The following is a 15,278-nucleotide window of genomic DNA, read 5'->3' as shown; positions in this document are numbered from 1 at the left end:
GTTTCCTGTGCTACACAGTAGAAACTCGTTTATTTTATATATAGTAGTTAGTATCTGCAAATCTTGAACTCCCAATTTATCCCTTCCATCCTCTTCCCCTTCTGGTAACCATAAGTTTGTTTTCTATGACTTTCTCTATTTTGTAAATAAGTATATTTGTGTCTTTTTTTTAAGATTTCACATATAAATGATCTGGTATTTTCTTTCTCTTTCTGACCTACGTCACTTAGAATGATGATCTCCAGGTCCATCCATGTTGCTGTAAATGACATTATTTTATTCTTTTTTATGGCTGACTAGTATTCCATTGTGTGTGTGTGTGCGTGTGTGTGTGTATCACAACTTCTTTATCCAGTCATCTCACACAGGTATTTTTTAGAAACGGTTTTTGGAGAATTTGCAGGCATGATAAAAACAAATTGACCACTTCTCTCCTTATAAGTTATTTAATATATGTAGACCGATACACTAATGAACAAATTTTGTTCATTGCTGGGACTACATAAAAGTGTTAAAATTTCAAAATGAAAAAGCTTGCTCTTACCTGGATCTGATTTCGCAGCTGCTCAGCCTCCTGCCTCAACTGTTCCAGCTCACTCATCCTTGAATTTGTTTATCTCACAAACTCACCAATGAAAGTCACTATTGAAAAACAGAAAGACTGATTCAGTTCTCCGATGACATATTGATCTACTTTTAAAGTATTGACATATAACTTCCTCTTGGTACCTCTGAAACTCAAATGAGATTATTACTAGAACTTAAAATTGCTTAGTAAATATAGATCTACATTATTTACTAAAGGATTTTATGGAGGAATGAGATCAGAGGATGGAAGAGAAATCTTGAATTGCAGTATTTAAGACTAAATTATAGAGAATTAGTACCAGAATGGAGTTTAGTAAAAAATACTTAACAACAGTTCAGAAGGCACCAACAGATGTCTGCACCTGGATGTCTAACAGGCACCTCAAACTTACTTCAAAACTGAACCCCACACCACACTGAAGTCTTCCTCATCTCTGTAAATGGCAATTCCAGCCTTCCAATTGTTTAAGCCAAAAACTTGGGAGTCACCCCTAACTCCTCTGTTCTGTTTCTTTCATACCCTATATCTAATCCATCAGCAAATCATGCCAGGCATTCCTTCAAAACATATCCAGGATTTGACCAATGCTGATTACCTCCACTTTGACTACCTTGGTCCAAGCTACCATAATCATTCACCTGGTCTCTCCTTTCTACTGCCCTTGTCCACTCTCTAGTCTATTCCAAATATAGCAACCAGTGGTCCTTTTAAAACACACAGGTCCTTCTGCTTTAAGTCCTATAATGGCTTTTTCACTCCACTCAGAGCAAAGCCTAACTCTGTATCTTAACCTCCAGAGCCCGTATCATCTCTTACACACACCGCTCCCTTTTCCTATCTCCCTCCCTCCTTCTGCTGCTGCCATTCAAAAGCTTTCTCCTGTTCCTTGAACACATTAAGCAGGCTCCAGCCTCCATCTTTGCACGTGCATTTACCAACGCCTAGAACCCTCTAGCCCCTGATATTTTCATCTCTTGCACCGTCACCTCCATTCAAATGATACCTTCTCAGAACAACCTTCACTGAGAGCACATACACACCCAACTAGACCCCTTACCCTGTCTAATGTCTCACGATGAGACTCAATACCATCTAGCATATATTTGCTTATTTGTGGTCTGTCTCCTCCTAGCAGAGCATAAGCTCCTCGGGGCAGAGACTTTGTTCACTTTACTCTTTGCTGTATCCCTGGTACCTGAGATAACTCTATTCTCCAATAAATTAACTAACCTGAAATTATTTAAGAACTAAAGGAAAATTCACTCTAAGGATTTAGGATGAACCCCCAAATTAAAGACAAAAATATAACAACCCCAGAAGAGAACAGAGATTGGTAACCGGCAGTATTCTTTCTCTATCTGTCCTGTTTTCCTCTTCATTCCTGCTTTATTTTTCTCTTTCTACAGAATGACTTTCTCTACTTCTCTGAGCACAAGATCCAAGTTTATATTTCTCAGGTCAAGTTTATAGCCCAAAATGACTATTCCAACTGCAAATTCCTGTAAGAGAAAATTTTTTCTGGTGTCTATCCTTCACTAGCATCAGTGGTGGTATAAAAATGTTTTACTTTTTCAGGGTTAACTTTAAATGTATATTGTCAAATCAAAACAATAAATACATTGGGACTGATTAGAATGGCATTAAACTATAAAGTACTTTTAAAAGAACTGACATCATTTTAATATTCCATTTCCAATTTAATATTGTGGTACATTTTTCCATTTATCTAAATTTTGGTAACAGTCTTCATAAGTCTTAATCATTTCTTTTAAAATTTTTTTATTCTTAATTTTTTGGGCGGATAAATAGTTTTATTTATTTATTTATTAGTGGAGGTACTGGGGATTGAACCCAGGACCTTGTGCATGCTAAGTACACACCCTACCACTGAGCTATAACCTTCCCCCAAGTCTTAACCATTTTTTGATAAAGTTGCACTGTTTAACAATTTAGCATGTTTCTCAGAGACTACCAGACTGGTTAGGTTACAGCCAATCTGGACTATCATTCTACTCAACTGAAGATAAACTGCATTCAGGTTCTTTAAAGTCACAAACCCAACTGCCCTTGCTGGACCATACCTGAAATATCCCTGGCCACGAAATCTTAGAAACTTTCATTGGTTTTGATGCCTTTTCATTTTCTGAGTTCCAAAAGATCTTGGGCAAGCAGGACTGATGTAAGTCCCTCCTACTGAGTTGCTAATGTACTTTTTAGTACATTAGGGGCTCAAAGGGGTCTCATATAACTTTTAAGGGCATTCAAAACCAACTCTTGCCCATCTCTACAGCCTTTCCACCCCAAAGCGATAGCCACACAGAAGTGACCCTCTAAAGAGGAGCTATCTGCAGCTAGCAAGACCATGAGTTGCACCCAATGAATGAGATTTTCCAGCCTGGGTGCCCAAAAGGATGGAGGTACTATGAATAGAAATGACAAAGAAAAAGAATTCTCTTATCACCACCACTCTGTGGAGGGGGAATACTGGGAGGGCCATGGGCCATGAGAGTCCCTGCACACCCTTGCTGGGAATGCCAAGAATACAAGGCCCTCGTTTCTTTCACCTGAGCCATTGTCAGGGTTGTATCTGGAGTGAGCGACCTCAAGGGATGAGACAAATCTGCCCTCAGTACAAAGAGTGGGCTTGCTTCCACTTACTATAAAAGTAGTAAATCCCCCAAGCTCAGTGTTTCTGGACTATGATGCAAACCCAGTGCACATGAGCATCCATCTGGGCCCATGTGGGTCACCCCCACGAGAACAGAGAAACACAAGGAACAGGTGCAAACCAACATCAGGTCACGCTACTTCTAGTGCAGTGAGTGATAAAGTCCTTGGCTCTGACTGAGGAGTCTCATGTCTTCTGCCAGCATCCATGAAACAGTAAGAGTAATTTATTAGCTTGTAAGGAGGTGATTACAGACACTTCACAATCCTTGGCAGGGAGAAGGTTCATAAGAAAGACAAGGGGTCCAATGTGAAATATAGTGAGTGTGTGGCAATTCCCTTTTACTAAAAAAATTGAGACATAATTGGCAGATTACATTGTATAAGTTTAAGATGTACAACGTGCTCATTTGATATTTATATATTGCAATATGATTACCACCGAAGTGTCAACAAACATCTCTATCACATCACATAATTACTATTTCTTTTGCAGAGAGAACATTTAAGACCTAGTCTCTTAGCAACTTTGAAGTAGGTAACACAGCATGGCTGACTATAATTACAACACTGTGCCTTGTATCTCCAGGAAGTCTTCATCTTCTAGTTGCAAGTTGCACGTCCCTTCTCATACAGGCTAGATTCTAGGTCCAGCACTCCATCACCCATTCTGCTAGCACTTTAGTTTCCCATCCTTCCACTTGGTCACACTCAACAGACAAAATCACACCTTGGATGTTCATCCTTGGATGAACCCAACTCCTTCCTTTCTTTCAGCCAAGCTACCAAACATGGATGGAAAAGCCAAACAGTGAGGTGCATTAGTTCTACTACAAGCTCACATAAGCAATCTAGCTGGGCCCTCAAAAGTACCTGTCTACCCTATGCAGCTTTTAACCCATCACATCCACTCTTAGTATCAACGATTTCAATTCCTTTGCACTCTTTGCCAGCTTCCAAACTTCCCACAACCCCTCTCACAGTAGCTGGCCTTGCTTCCTGTATTACAGAGAAAGTAGAAGCCACCAGACAGGAACTTTTAATTTCCCACTGCTTGTTTTACAACACGATACATGCATGACTGACTCACCAGAGGCTCCTCCTTCCCTTCTGTGACAACAGAGGAGCCGACTGTTCTGTCATCTGGGCCAATTTCTCCCTCTGAGATTTAAATTCTATCTTTCCCTAACTTTTCAGTAATCTTACACTTCTGAGGATCCCTTTTCATCTACTACGTTCAACCTCTCACTCTTGCTCCATTGTGTCAGCCTTTTTAATAAGAAAAATTTCAAACACAGAGAAATCAGTATAATGGACCTTCATAATGTCCATCACGAGAGTTTACAAACATATTTAATACTGTTATCGTACTTGCTTCATCTTTTGTGGTTTTTGCTGAAATATTTTAAAGTCAACCACAGACTTCAAGATATTTTAGCCCTAAATACTTCAGTACACATCTCCAAAAATATCAAGACATTTTCCTAATAAACCATAATACCATTAACAAACCTCCAATATTAACAGGAACTATTTACTATTTAGTAACTATTAATACCTAGTCCATTTTCAAGTGTCCCTAATTATTCCCACCGATGTCTTTCACTTCAGATTTGTTCAAATCAAGATCCAATTAAGGACTACATAATCCATCTGGTTTTGTCTCTTAAATCTCTCCATCTAGAAGAATTCACCTCTTGCTTTCTTTTTTTCCCTATGAAATTGACTTATTGGAAAGACTTGTCCTTAGAACATCCCACATTCTGTTTACCTCCTTATAATACTGTTTTGTTTCTCAAAGATGTTAGTTACCCCTTTGAAACCCAAATTGACATTTACAAAGGAAATCTCCAATTGTATGGATGTCTCCCTCTCTGCACCAGAAGTGAGGGATGGCTCTAAATGACACTAATTTAGATGACTCTAAACGAGCTTTATCAATGGAGAAGGCATGGACTTAAATCTGCAGTATCAAACCTTACCCCTGCTTTCCTTAGTAACCTCCCAAGACTGGTCTCCACTCTCAACCCTTGATATACCTTTCTTTTTTATCTTTAGCTGAAGATCGTATTTAAGCTGGTGGCTTGGGCTACCTCAGGGAGTTACTCATTTTTACCTGGGTATCACATGTATACCTTGATATACATATTAACAAACTTCTGTGTGTTATTCTCTTGTTAACCTTTTATTACAGGAGGTCTCAGTCAAGAACTCAGAAAGGTATAGGGAAAATTACTTTTCCTCCACTACTCAACAACTCCAAACTTTCTTTGGATTTCTGAAAAATGTCAAAGTTGCCTCCCCACCTTTCATATCTGTTGCTAAAAAGATGACTAACGTTTCACTCTTCAATGAAAACTTATTAGTGTTACCCAAAAACTGGGTTCACTTCCTGGTGGGTGTTGAGCCAAAATGAGACAGGAAGGAAGGGGGCATAGCACAACCATTAAAGGAATGACAAAGCAATTAACACCAACATGGCAGAATTGGGCTTCATTATGTACAGCGTAATGTACTAGCACAGTGAATGACACACCCACAGGCGCCATGACAGTTCCTAGGCTGATCGTGAAAAGTCAAAAAGTGGGTGGTGGACCAACCCCTGGGAATCCCCACCCCTTCCCCAAAGTGGTTGGAATAATCCTCCCATTTGCTGGCATATGAAATAACCGAGCTGATGAAAACTAATGACCCTCCAACACCTCTCTCCCTTCTGAACGAGACAGACTGCACTCTGTCCGTGTAGTGTGTGTCTACTTTTACTTTAAACTAAACACCCACACACAGGCCTCGTGGCCTCTCTGGCCTTCTGAGATGGTCTACACTTGGTCTGTGGAGTGTGCATCTCTCTGAATAAATATACTTTTATTTTACTGTGGCTTGCTCTTGAATTCTTTCCTGCATGAAGCCAAGGATCTTCATTTAGTGTGGCACGTCCCAGGGACTCAGATGAGATCTGGGACATGGCCATCCTCTCATGCCCCATTTTTTTCCTGTATCAAAAAGACACAAGCCAAAGACTGGGAGAAGGAAAGACTTACTACTTGCAGCAAGTAAGAACACAGGGGATCCTTCCCAAATCAGTGTCTCCCGGAAGAGCAAAACTGGGGAAGTTTTAAGCTAAGGGTACATGCATGTTCACGAAGGGCTTTTGGCAGCAGACAGAGTCCAACCTTTAGCTGATTAAAGTCAAGAGGGTCAGAAAAGGTCATCATCAGCATCCCTTAGGTTCCAGGAGAGCTGGTGTCTGAGCCCTTCTCAACCACCAATTAGCCAGTCTTGACCACTGAAACAAAACTGGAGTCTTTGCAACTGATACATTATCTTTGCTCTTGTTACTTCTCTTGCCTGACAACAATCACTTGTTCCTGCCTTCTTTTGTTCCTTTAAGATCATTAATTACTGAGATCTTCAAAAGCAAGCATTGTGGCCAGGCTTGGATCACAAAATGGCTTAGGCCAAAAACGGTTTCTCTTCTGTAAAGAAAGTCATGCCTGGTTCTCTTTCTCACGAAGGAGAAAGAGTATTTTGACCACACAGACTTTCTGTTGATGTTTTCTTCTCACCTGACAATTGATGGAGTCCTGAGAATACCAACAAAAGTGCATCCAGCAGAGACTAGCAGATTATAAACTACTTCCAGACAAGCTCAGAGTCTGATAAGGGTAAAACAAGGCAACAAGATACCCCCAGATGAAACCTAACATGATAAATGCTAATAAATTAGAGGATCTAAAGAAGTGGTCACTATATGTATCGACATGGTCTGTGTGTGTCTAATATGGCTATAAAGGGTTTGAATTCCTGAGAACAATACTGTTCCACAAGGTATAGTTTAGTAAGTAGCTCCCTCAAACTATACACCTAACAGCATGCTCAAAAGCAGAGAAGCAAAGTCTCTGCAGGCATTTATTCTGGCTGGTAGGAAACAAAGCCACCAGACTACCTGCCTTCCTGCAGGTCCTCTGTACCCAAAGGAAGGAAAGGACAGAAATCAGGAAAGTGGCAAAATATTTTATTAAAAGCTTTGTGAATTCCATGTGGGGAAAAGAAATATATGGAAAGTAAGGACAGGAGAAAAAAAAAAAAGAGTAAGACAAAGAGTCACTCACTGGGCATAGCCAGGCAGACTAACTGCATTCTAAATTAACCTATTGATGGGGTGAGGGGGTTATAAATCAGGAGTTTGGAATTAATAGATACACACCACTATATATAAAACAGATAAACAACAGGGGCATACTGTATAGCTCAGGGAAGTATACTCACTGTCTTGGAATAACCTATAATGGAAAAGAATCTGAAAAACAATATACATGTATAACTGAATCACTTTGCTGTACACCTGAAACTAACACAACAATGTTAATCAACTATACTTCAATTTTTTAAAAATTAATTCCTTCTCTAAAGTTTAAAATAATCAAGACCCCAACCTGAGAAAGGAGTAAACCAAAAAATATTCCCTGATTAGACTTTCTCTGAGTTAATGACCAAAAAAGGAAGTGATTATAGACAGGAATTAGGGTTTTCCATCTACACGGGTTACATGCATAACAGAAAATTGAGTGGACCTCCTCCTAAGGACTCAGGCCTGGTAATCGGCCCCAAAGCTGAAGATAGAGAGGCATCAAGCACACTACCTTTTAAAAAAGCTTCCAACAAATGGGAGTAGAATCACCCTCCAGGCTTACTAAACAGCCCAGTGGCCCACTGCACACCCCCCACACACTCACACACTGTCAGTGATGATGTTCACAATTATCCCTATATACAAGAAGATGGAGGAGGAGAAGAAAGAGCAGCTGTCAGATCCAGCATCTTCAGTTGCCTACGTGCAGCATATGCATGAAGAGAAGAGAGTTTTTCTTCTACCCCAAAGAGAAAAAAAGAAAAACAAAAACAAAAAAAACTAAGCCACACATTGGGAAAGGATAGCTTGCAAGCTAAAATTCAAATAAAGGATTCACACTTAAATTAATAAACAGAAATGCAATTAAATAGAGTTGGGAGGCCAGAAGAGGGAGCTCTCGCACCCTGTGACATAACAGAGCCCAAAAGAAAGACTCGTTCCCTGGCAAGGACTCAGCCAATGAAAAGCCATGGACTCTGTTTACCAGAGCCTCCCCAGATTCCTTTTCCTCGCTATAAAAGAGCTCTCCTTTCCTTGCTCTGCAAGACTTACACGTGGTTTGCCATGGCTGAGGACCCTGAATTGCAATTCTCTGCAATAAAGCTGGAGAAATATCTGGCAGTCTATGTGTTTTAGGTCCACAGCACCTAGAACTTAAAAGCAATTCCTCCAAACTAATAATTAAAAAAGGCTGATGTTCCAAAAGAAAAATGTGCAAAGCTATGAATAGCAGATCAAAGCAGGAAAACCAAGAGAGGACAATATACAAATGAAAAGATACTCAACCTCAGTAATTAGCAAAATGCAAATAAAAAGCAATTCCATACCTACGCAACAGAATTTTTTTTTTCTCATCCAGGAGTTGGCAAAGCTGCAAGAAAAAGGTAACTTATATTCTGGTGGGACAGCTCTTTGGGAAGTGATCTGGCAACATCTAACAAGGGTGATGATGTGTATACCTTTCAATTTGATAATTTAATTCCACTTCTGGGTAGATAAGCCTTAAAGAAACTCAAGCACATGTGCTCAAGAGCCAGATTCATATAGTTGCTTGTAAGAGCAATAAAATAATACTCACCAATAGGAGAATGGATAATTAGTGTTTTCACAGTGAATTACTATATTGCAGTGAAAACTAAGGCACTACAGGTGTTTACAACATAGATGAATCTGAAAAATACTGCTGAGAGGAAAAAAGCAAGTTCCAGAAGACACAAACCAACATAATACTCTGTACAAAACTCAAAAACAAGTAAAACTCAATAATATATTGTTTAGGAATGCATGCATATGCAGTAAAACTTTTTTAAAGCAAGAGAATGATAAACAGGAGGAAAGAGCACCCAACTGTAAGTGACTGTTAATTTCCAAATTCCTGAGTTGGGTATTTGCTTTACAGGTGTTTATATATTATCAATAAGCAAGCAAATACAAAAATATAAAAGTGAGTTATACATAGATCCAGGAATATATTTACAATTAATCTGACTCTTACACCTGCTCAATTAAACAAGGAGGCCATTAGACTGAGGTGATTCTAATACCTTAGAAGCCTATGTAAACAAACCATAACCTAGGGCTGTAAATGCCTTAAGGTTAAGAAATCAAACCCTGAGGACAATCAGTCACAGCCAATCAGGCTTTCCAAATGAGGCAACCATGTAAGCTACAGCCAATCAAGTAATTTCCTTGCTTCACTTCCTCCTCCTCTCTATACAAGTCTTGCCCCCTCCCCTAGAGGTGGGTGATGGGGCACTCCTAACCACTTCTGGTTTGGCACTGCCCAATCCAAACTGATTTTTACTCAAGATTATTAAAAATATGTCTCAGTTTACTTTTTAACATACCTTAAGTCCACTGGGAACCATAAAATAAATGTAATGGGATGGAAAAAAGAGACGAAAAGAAACCGAGCCTTAAGTTAAATAACTTGCCTAAGAATAGAAGTGGAGTTGGGAACTGAATCCAAGTGTGTGTGACTCTGCAACCCAGTCTCTCAACCACTCTGCTTTGCCTCCTTGCAAGGGCACGTCATGAGACCTCTCTGCTAAAGCTAATGATCCTCCCTTCTTGGTCAGGCTTTACTCCAATGGCTTTCATGACCCCACACTTCCTGGGTCTTCCTTGGACTTCACTGACTAGTCCTTCTCTGTATCACTGTAGGCTCCTCCCCTGCCCCACCCGAATTCATTTCTATAATATTTATGTTTTTCCAGGATCTATCTTCAGCCAGTTAGTTAAGAAACTTCTTCCCTCCTGGGAGGAAGGAAAGACAAAGAGGAGTATGCAATATGAGCCATTTCTACCTGTTTTTACCAAAAAAAAAAAAAAAAAAAAAATCATCAGAAGGGTACAGTGTGAATTTCACCGACAGCGATTTTTAGTCAAGATCAAATTGAAGCTGTTCCTCACACTCCCTGAAGTGATAACTGAAATTACTGACTAATGCCATTTTAAACTAATAATTTAATGGAAATTAATTTGATATAACCATAGCGTTCTTTCAATTACTAGAACTTCTTGACTAAGTTCTTTTTCAACATGAATATTTGATTCGTTTAACACATTTTAAATAACTTGATCATATAGTGAAAGCATTGTTAGCTGAGTAGAAAGCAGCATATGAGTTATCATTTTAGAAGTTCAGCTGTACCAGTTACAAATATCAAAATGAGCCATTGTACTCAAGCCAATTTACTAAATAAAACAGAAAAAAACACAGTTGCATAATTCAAACAGCCTTCTCTCTCTACTTCTTAAAATGTCCACAGAATTTACTAAAACAAGGCATTATGTAGCCTGTACAATTATACCGCTGTGCTAGTGAACAGCTATTTTAATCTATATGAGACAAAGCCATACGAGTGTTTCTTAGCTACTAATAATTTTCATACAGATCATGAAAGCTCATGTAGGCATGAAAGCATTTTAAACTGTACTTTAAAAATTAAAGCATAAACTACTTTTGCCTACTAAAAGAAGTCTATTCATCAGAAAAGTTAATTTTAAGTTTGCTATTTTACAATTAAATTCTCTAATATTCTGCTTTTCTCTTTGCAATAATGATTCATAATTCCTATACTTTATTTAAAAAAAAAAACCCTAAACTCATAATGAATTAGTTGAGGTATTTAAAGCTTTTATGATCATTCTCACCAGGGAATTTAAAAACACACTTGCTTACCCACCCCAAGTAGTCTTCCAATTACAGATACTCCCATGTGGCTTTCTTTCTCAAGAAGTCAGCCAACAATCCAGAGCTGCGGGGGGCGAGTGGGTGACAGAGGAAAACGGAAGTCAGAGGTACTGACAATACAGTATTGGCATTAAGTTTTGCTTTTTAATGTTTTTTTTTTATTTGCTACCAAATTTCTCATTACAGGGAACATTTTTAAGTGCCCAAAAAGTAACACAGTTCAGCCTCTTGTGAACTGAAGGCAGTCTGTTTTGTCTCCGTTCCAGGAAAAATAAGGTGCTGCTCTCAAGTCTGTTTCCCATCACCTAACTGGCATGTTCTGGCATAGTTCATTCTCTCACCAAACACTGACTGAATGCCTATTATGTGCCAAGAACTGGGCCTACACATGGATTAAACACAGGCCCAGCTCTCCAGGAGTCTGCAGACTAAGAAGGAAAACAGACATTTAAGTGCATGCTCACATAGGTCCATAATCTATTGCCCTAAGCCCTAAGGGCCAGATGTGTTTCAGAATTTGGGAGTTCACAGATTTTAAAATGATAATTTTAAAAGGTTTTTCAGATTCTGAAAAGGTGTATTTATCATATATTTCAAAACACCCCAACTGGACTCTGGGGCAGCACCAACATGATCCAAAAGTAGTATTTCTGCAGCAACAGGTGGGCATAGTCACAACTAGGTGGGGAGAAAGCAGACTGGCAGCAGTTTCCTGTTAGCGCAAGTCAGGCTGTGGCACCAAATGAGTTCAAATCACGTAAGGTTTTCCCACTAAAATGATAACATGAAAAAAATCCGCAGTTTCAAAGGATTCTGGATCTCCAAATTGTGGATAGGAGCTTCTTGCCCTGTAATACGTAAGAGGAGGATTTCCTGGATGACCCCTGAACTTTAAAAGATACTCAGTATTTAACCAAGAGATGACGTCTATTGAGCACTTACTATGTGCCATGCACTGGTCACAACTCTTCACAGCAACTCACTGAACAACCTCAGATCAACCACAGAAGGTAAGTGCTAAGCCATCTTCCTTTCACAGATGAGAAAACTGCATGTTATGGAGGGTATGAGCCTTACCCAAGTTCACACAACTTAACAGAGCTGGAGTTTGACTGCACTTGGGGGGTGATGCCAGAAATTGTTTACCTTCTCTGCCCCTCAACTCCCTCTGTGCAGTAGAGACACTAGTATCTATGCCCAGGGATTGTTTCAGGGATTAAATCATGCACATTTACAAGACGTTCTTGGAACTTTAAGTCAGAGCTAATTTGGCCCAGCAAGGGAAATAAATGAAGAAGCTAAAATAATCATATAATCATCAGGCCGATATCTTTATCTGTTGATGGAGCAACAGGCATAATACATTAATACTTTAAATACAAAGGGAAAATAAATTTATTACCAGAAAGAATTCTGTTCATGGCCTCAGCATCCCACTTCTGCTGAAATGCAACCACTTATTTCTCTCAACTCCTTGAGAAACACTGAGCCTTCCTCCCTGATTCTAGAGGCTCTCTAAGTTTGCTGAGAGAGGACCTGAACAGTCTCTGTCCGCATGCACCCTCACTTACAGACCAGGACTCTGTAACGAGCTGGGAGGAGAGAGGGAGATTCAAAGGGGGAGAGGACAGGAGAAAAAACATCCAATCTTTGAAGGGCTTTCTCAAACTACATCCACCTCCTGAAGATTTCAATATCTGGCTCACTCCAACTGCACCTTGCCCATCCCCACCCCAAAAGCCTGTGACTCCTAGATTGGGGCATTATTAATGTTGTATCAGTCAGGTGTGTAAGGGACGAAACATGGTTGATAACCACTAATTTAACCAAATAGCCTCATCATTGGTTCTCCAAGGGTGAGGACCAGCAGCATCAGCACCACTTAGGAAGCTTTTAGAAGTGTAACTTCTGGCCCCTTCCCAGGCCTGAAGAATCAGAAACTCAGGGCGGAACCCAGCAAGCTGTGTTTAACAAGCACTCCGTGTGATTCTGATGCCTCCTGGAATCTGAGAACCTCAGGTCTAAACTCTTGTCTAAAACTATTTGCTTGGAGGAAAGTTCAAGAATATATGTTCACGCATTAAGAAGTTCCTAAAAAAAACAAAACAAAAAAACTAAATGGCATTTATATTATCTTCCTGGTCAAATACAACATCTAGATACTTTAAAAATAAAGATATTAGATGGCATACAATTATAGAAAGGAATCATTTCTACTCCAACTGGTTTTAAAATAGAGCAAAACTATTTTCTATATCAGAATCGTGCAAATTTTTAAAATCATCTTTTTCTGAAGGACAGCTTGAGAATGAGAAAGGGGGCGATTAAAAAGAAGAGAAGTTTCTGTATAAATTTCCTATTTCAACACTCACAACAAGATATTTTTTACAAAGAAATCATTAACAATTCCTTGATGTATTGCAGGTGTTATCTTCCCGTTCTTCAAGGGAAACAATGCATCTGGCAAAATCTTCATTTTCTTTTCTTTTTCCTTTTTTTTTTTTGGTAGTCAATACCTCCTTCAAAATAATCTACCTGTATTTGGTCTCACTTTGCCCTTTAAGAAATATAAAAATGAAATAAACACAGGACTGGAAAGAACAACTTACAAGCCAAGTTATCTTCTATTTTGAAATACCCATGTCACCTAAAAAGAGAGATACTTGAAAACAAATTTTTTAACTTAAGGCTTAAATGCATTAATCTTTATTAAAGTAGCAAAGATTATGAGAAAACACCCACGAAGAAAATAGTGTTTCGTGTATCTTCGGAATTAACTAAAAAAGGAACCAAGATTCTGAAATGCTAAAACTGACTTCCATTTATTTATTTTTTTAATCTGTGTTCAAGTTTACTTAACAAAAAGCACAAGAGGTTCAGCCCCACAAAGTCATAAATCAGTCATCTGGAAGACAAGCTTCTTATCCAGGTATCATTAAACAAATCCGTTTGGGGTGAACACTTCATATAATAATCTGGGGTTCTGTCACTGAACAGGCTATGTCATCATTGCATAAATGTAAACCAAGATGGTAAATTCCATGACCCAATAAAATGTCATGCATAAAAAAATGTTAAGAGAGAATAGGAATTCATGGAACTAAAAGTAAATACATTCTGTTGTCTCATTCCTACACATTTTTTACACTTGTGTGTTATAAATTAAATCTCTGTGAAATCTGCAGTGTTTTAGACTATCTGCCATTTATAAAAGCCAAATGTTTAAACAAAAGTTCTTTAAGTAAGTTTAATTTTTAAATTAAAAAAATTTAATAATCTTCTAAATCAAGAAAAGGGAAAAGAAGGGGAAGAAGTCTTTGAGGCAATGCTAACAAAACCTAAAATTACTGTAATATCAGGAACTACATGAAACCCTGATGCAGAGTACATGTTTTAAATTTAGTGTATCCTTTTTAAGTGCCCACATACATATATAGAGATACAATGGATGCTTTAAACGAATAGGTTTAGCTTTTTTCCAGTCAACATTTTGGGAAAGCTTTCAGAAAAAGAGTTTTCTTCCTGCACTTCCCATTATTTTTATCCACAGCCCTAATGTACATAAGAAATGAGGATTATCACCATTACTGTCACTTCAAATCATCATATGATTTACTCTTCCACTCAACAAATGTGTATTTAACACCTACCCTGCACCAGGCACTGGAACTGACCCACCCAATCAGCAAAGTTCATCTTCTCATGAGAAAGGTAAGTAAGAATAATTACATTAGGATGTAAGTGCTACAATAGGGTACATATTTAGAGTGTTATATCACCAAAACCAAATGTTTCATGAGAATGTGACTGAACATACTAAGGATCTCCCTTAAACTTAATGCAATACATTCTGAAACCACTGTCTGGAATTCACTGAAACCATTTTCAGTGTGCTTGTATTTTTAGCTGTACTACCTCTTAAAGTAACCAGTTCTATAAAATCACTGTCAGCTATGTAAAATAGCAGGGTATTTCCTTTTACTTAGTCTTCAAACTACTTTCTCTAAGCTGAGACGCCTCTAGTTTTAGCATTTCTAAGGCTTTGTGAACCAAACGTTAGGAAAATAAATTATGATTATGTAAATGACAGATCATAACTTTGGCACCTGTCTTTTCCCATGTGACTCTATTCAAGTATTATCACCTCTTGGATTTTTTTTGATAGGATCATGTGTGGTTCATCTCTATACCAC

At 38.6% G+C, this 15,278-nt stretch overlaps 1 protein-coding gene across 3 annotated transcripts in view; it reads right to left on the bottom strand.

Annotated features, from left to right (window-relative positions):
- Window positions 1-15,278, bottom strand: part of GNB4 (G protein subunit beta 4) — a 51,191-nt gene that overhangs the window by 27,129 nt on the left and 8,784 nt on the right. For 2 of the 3 annotated variants that reach the window (XM_074367568.1, XM_045511282.2), the window contains exon 2: window positions 545-642. In XM_074367568.1, coding sequence (XP_074223669.1) covers window positions 545-601 — 57 coding nt within the window. In that variant the 5' untranslated portion in view covers window positions 602-642. Of the gene's footprint in view, window positions 1-544; window positions 643-11,077; window positions 11,150-15,278 lie in introns of all 3 variants that reach the window. The other variant, XM_074367569.1, reaches the window with a different exon arrangement.

The sequence above is a fragment of the Camelus bactrianus genome, chromosome 1 (assembly GCF_048773025.1).
Source record: "Camelus bactrianus isolate YW-2024 breed Bactrian camel chromosome 1, ASM4877302v1, whole genome shotgun sequence".
NCBI classification, from domain to species: domain Eukaryota; kingdom Metazoa; phylum Chordata; class Mammalia; order Artiodactyla; family Camelidae; genus Camelus; species Camelus bactrianus.
This window is presented reverse-complemented; position numbering and strand designations above follow the sequence as displayed.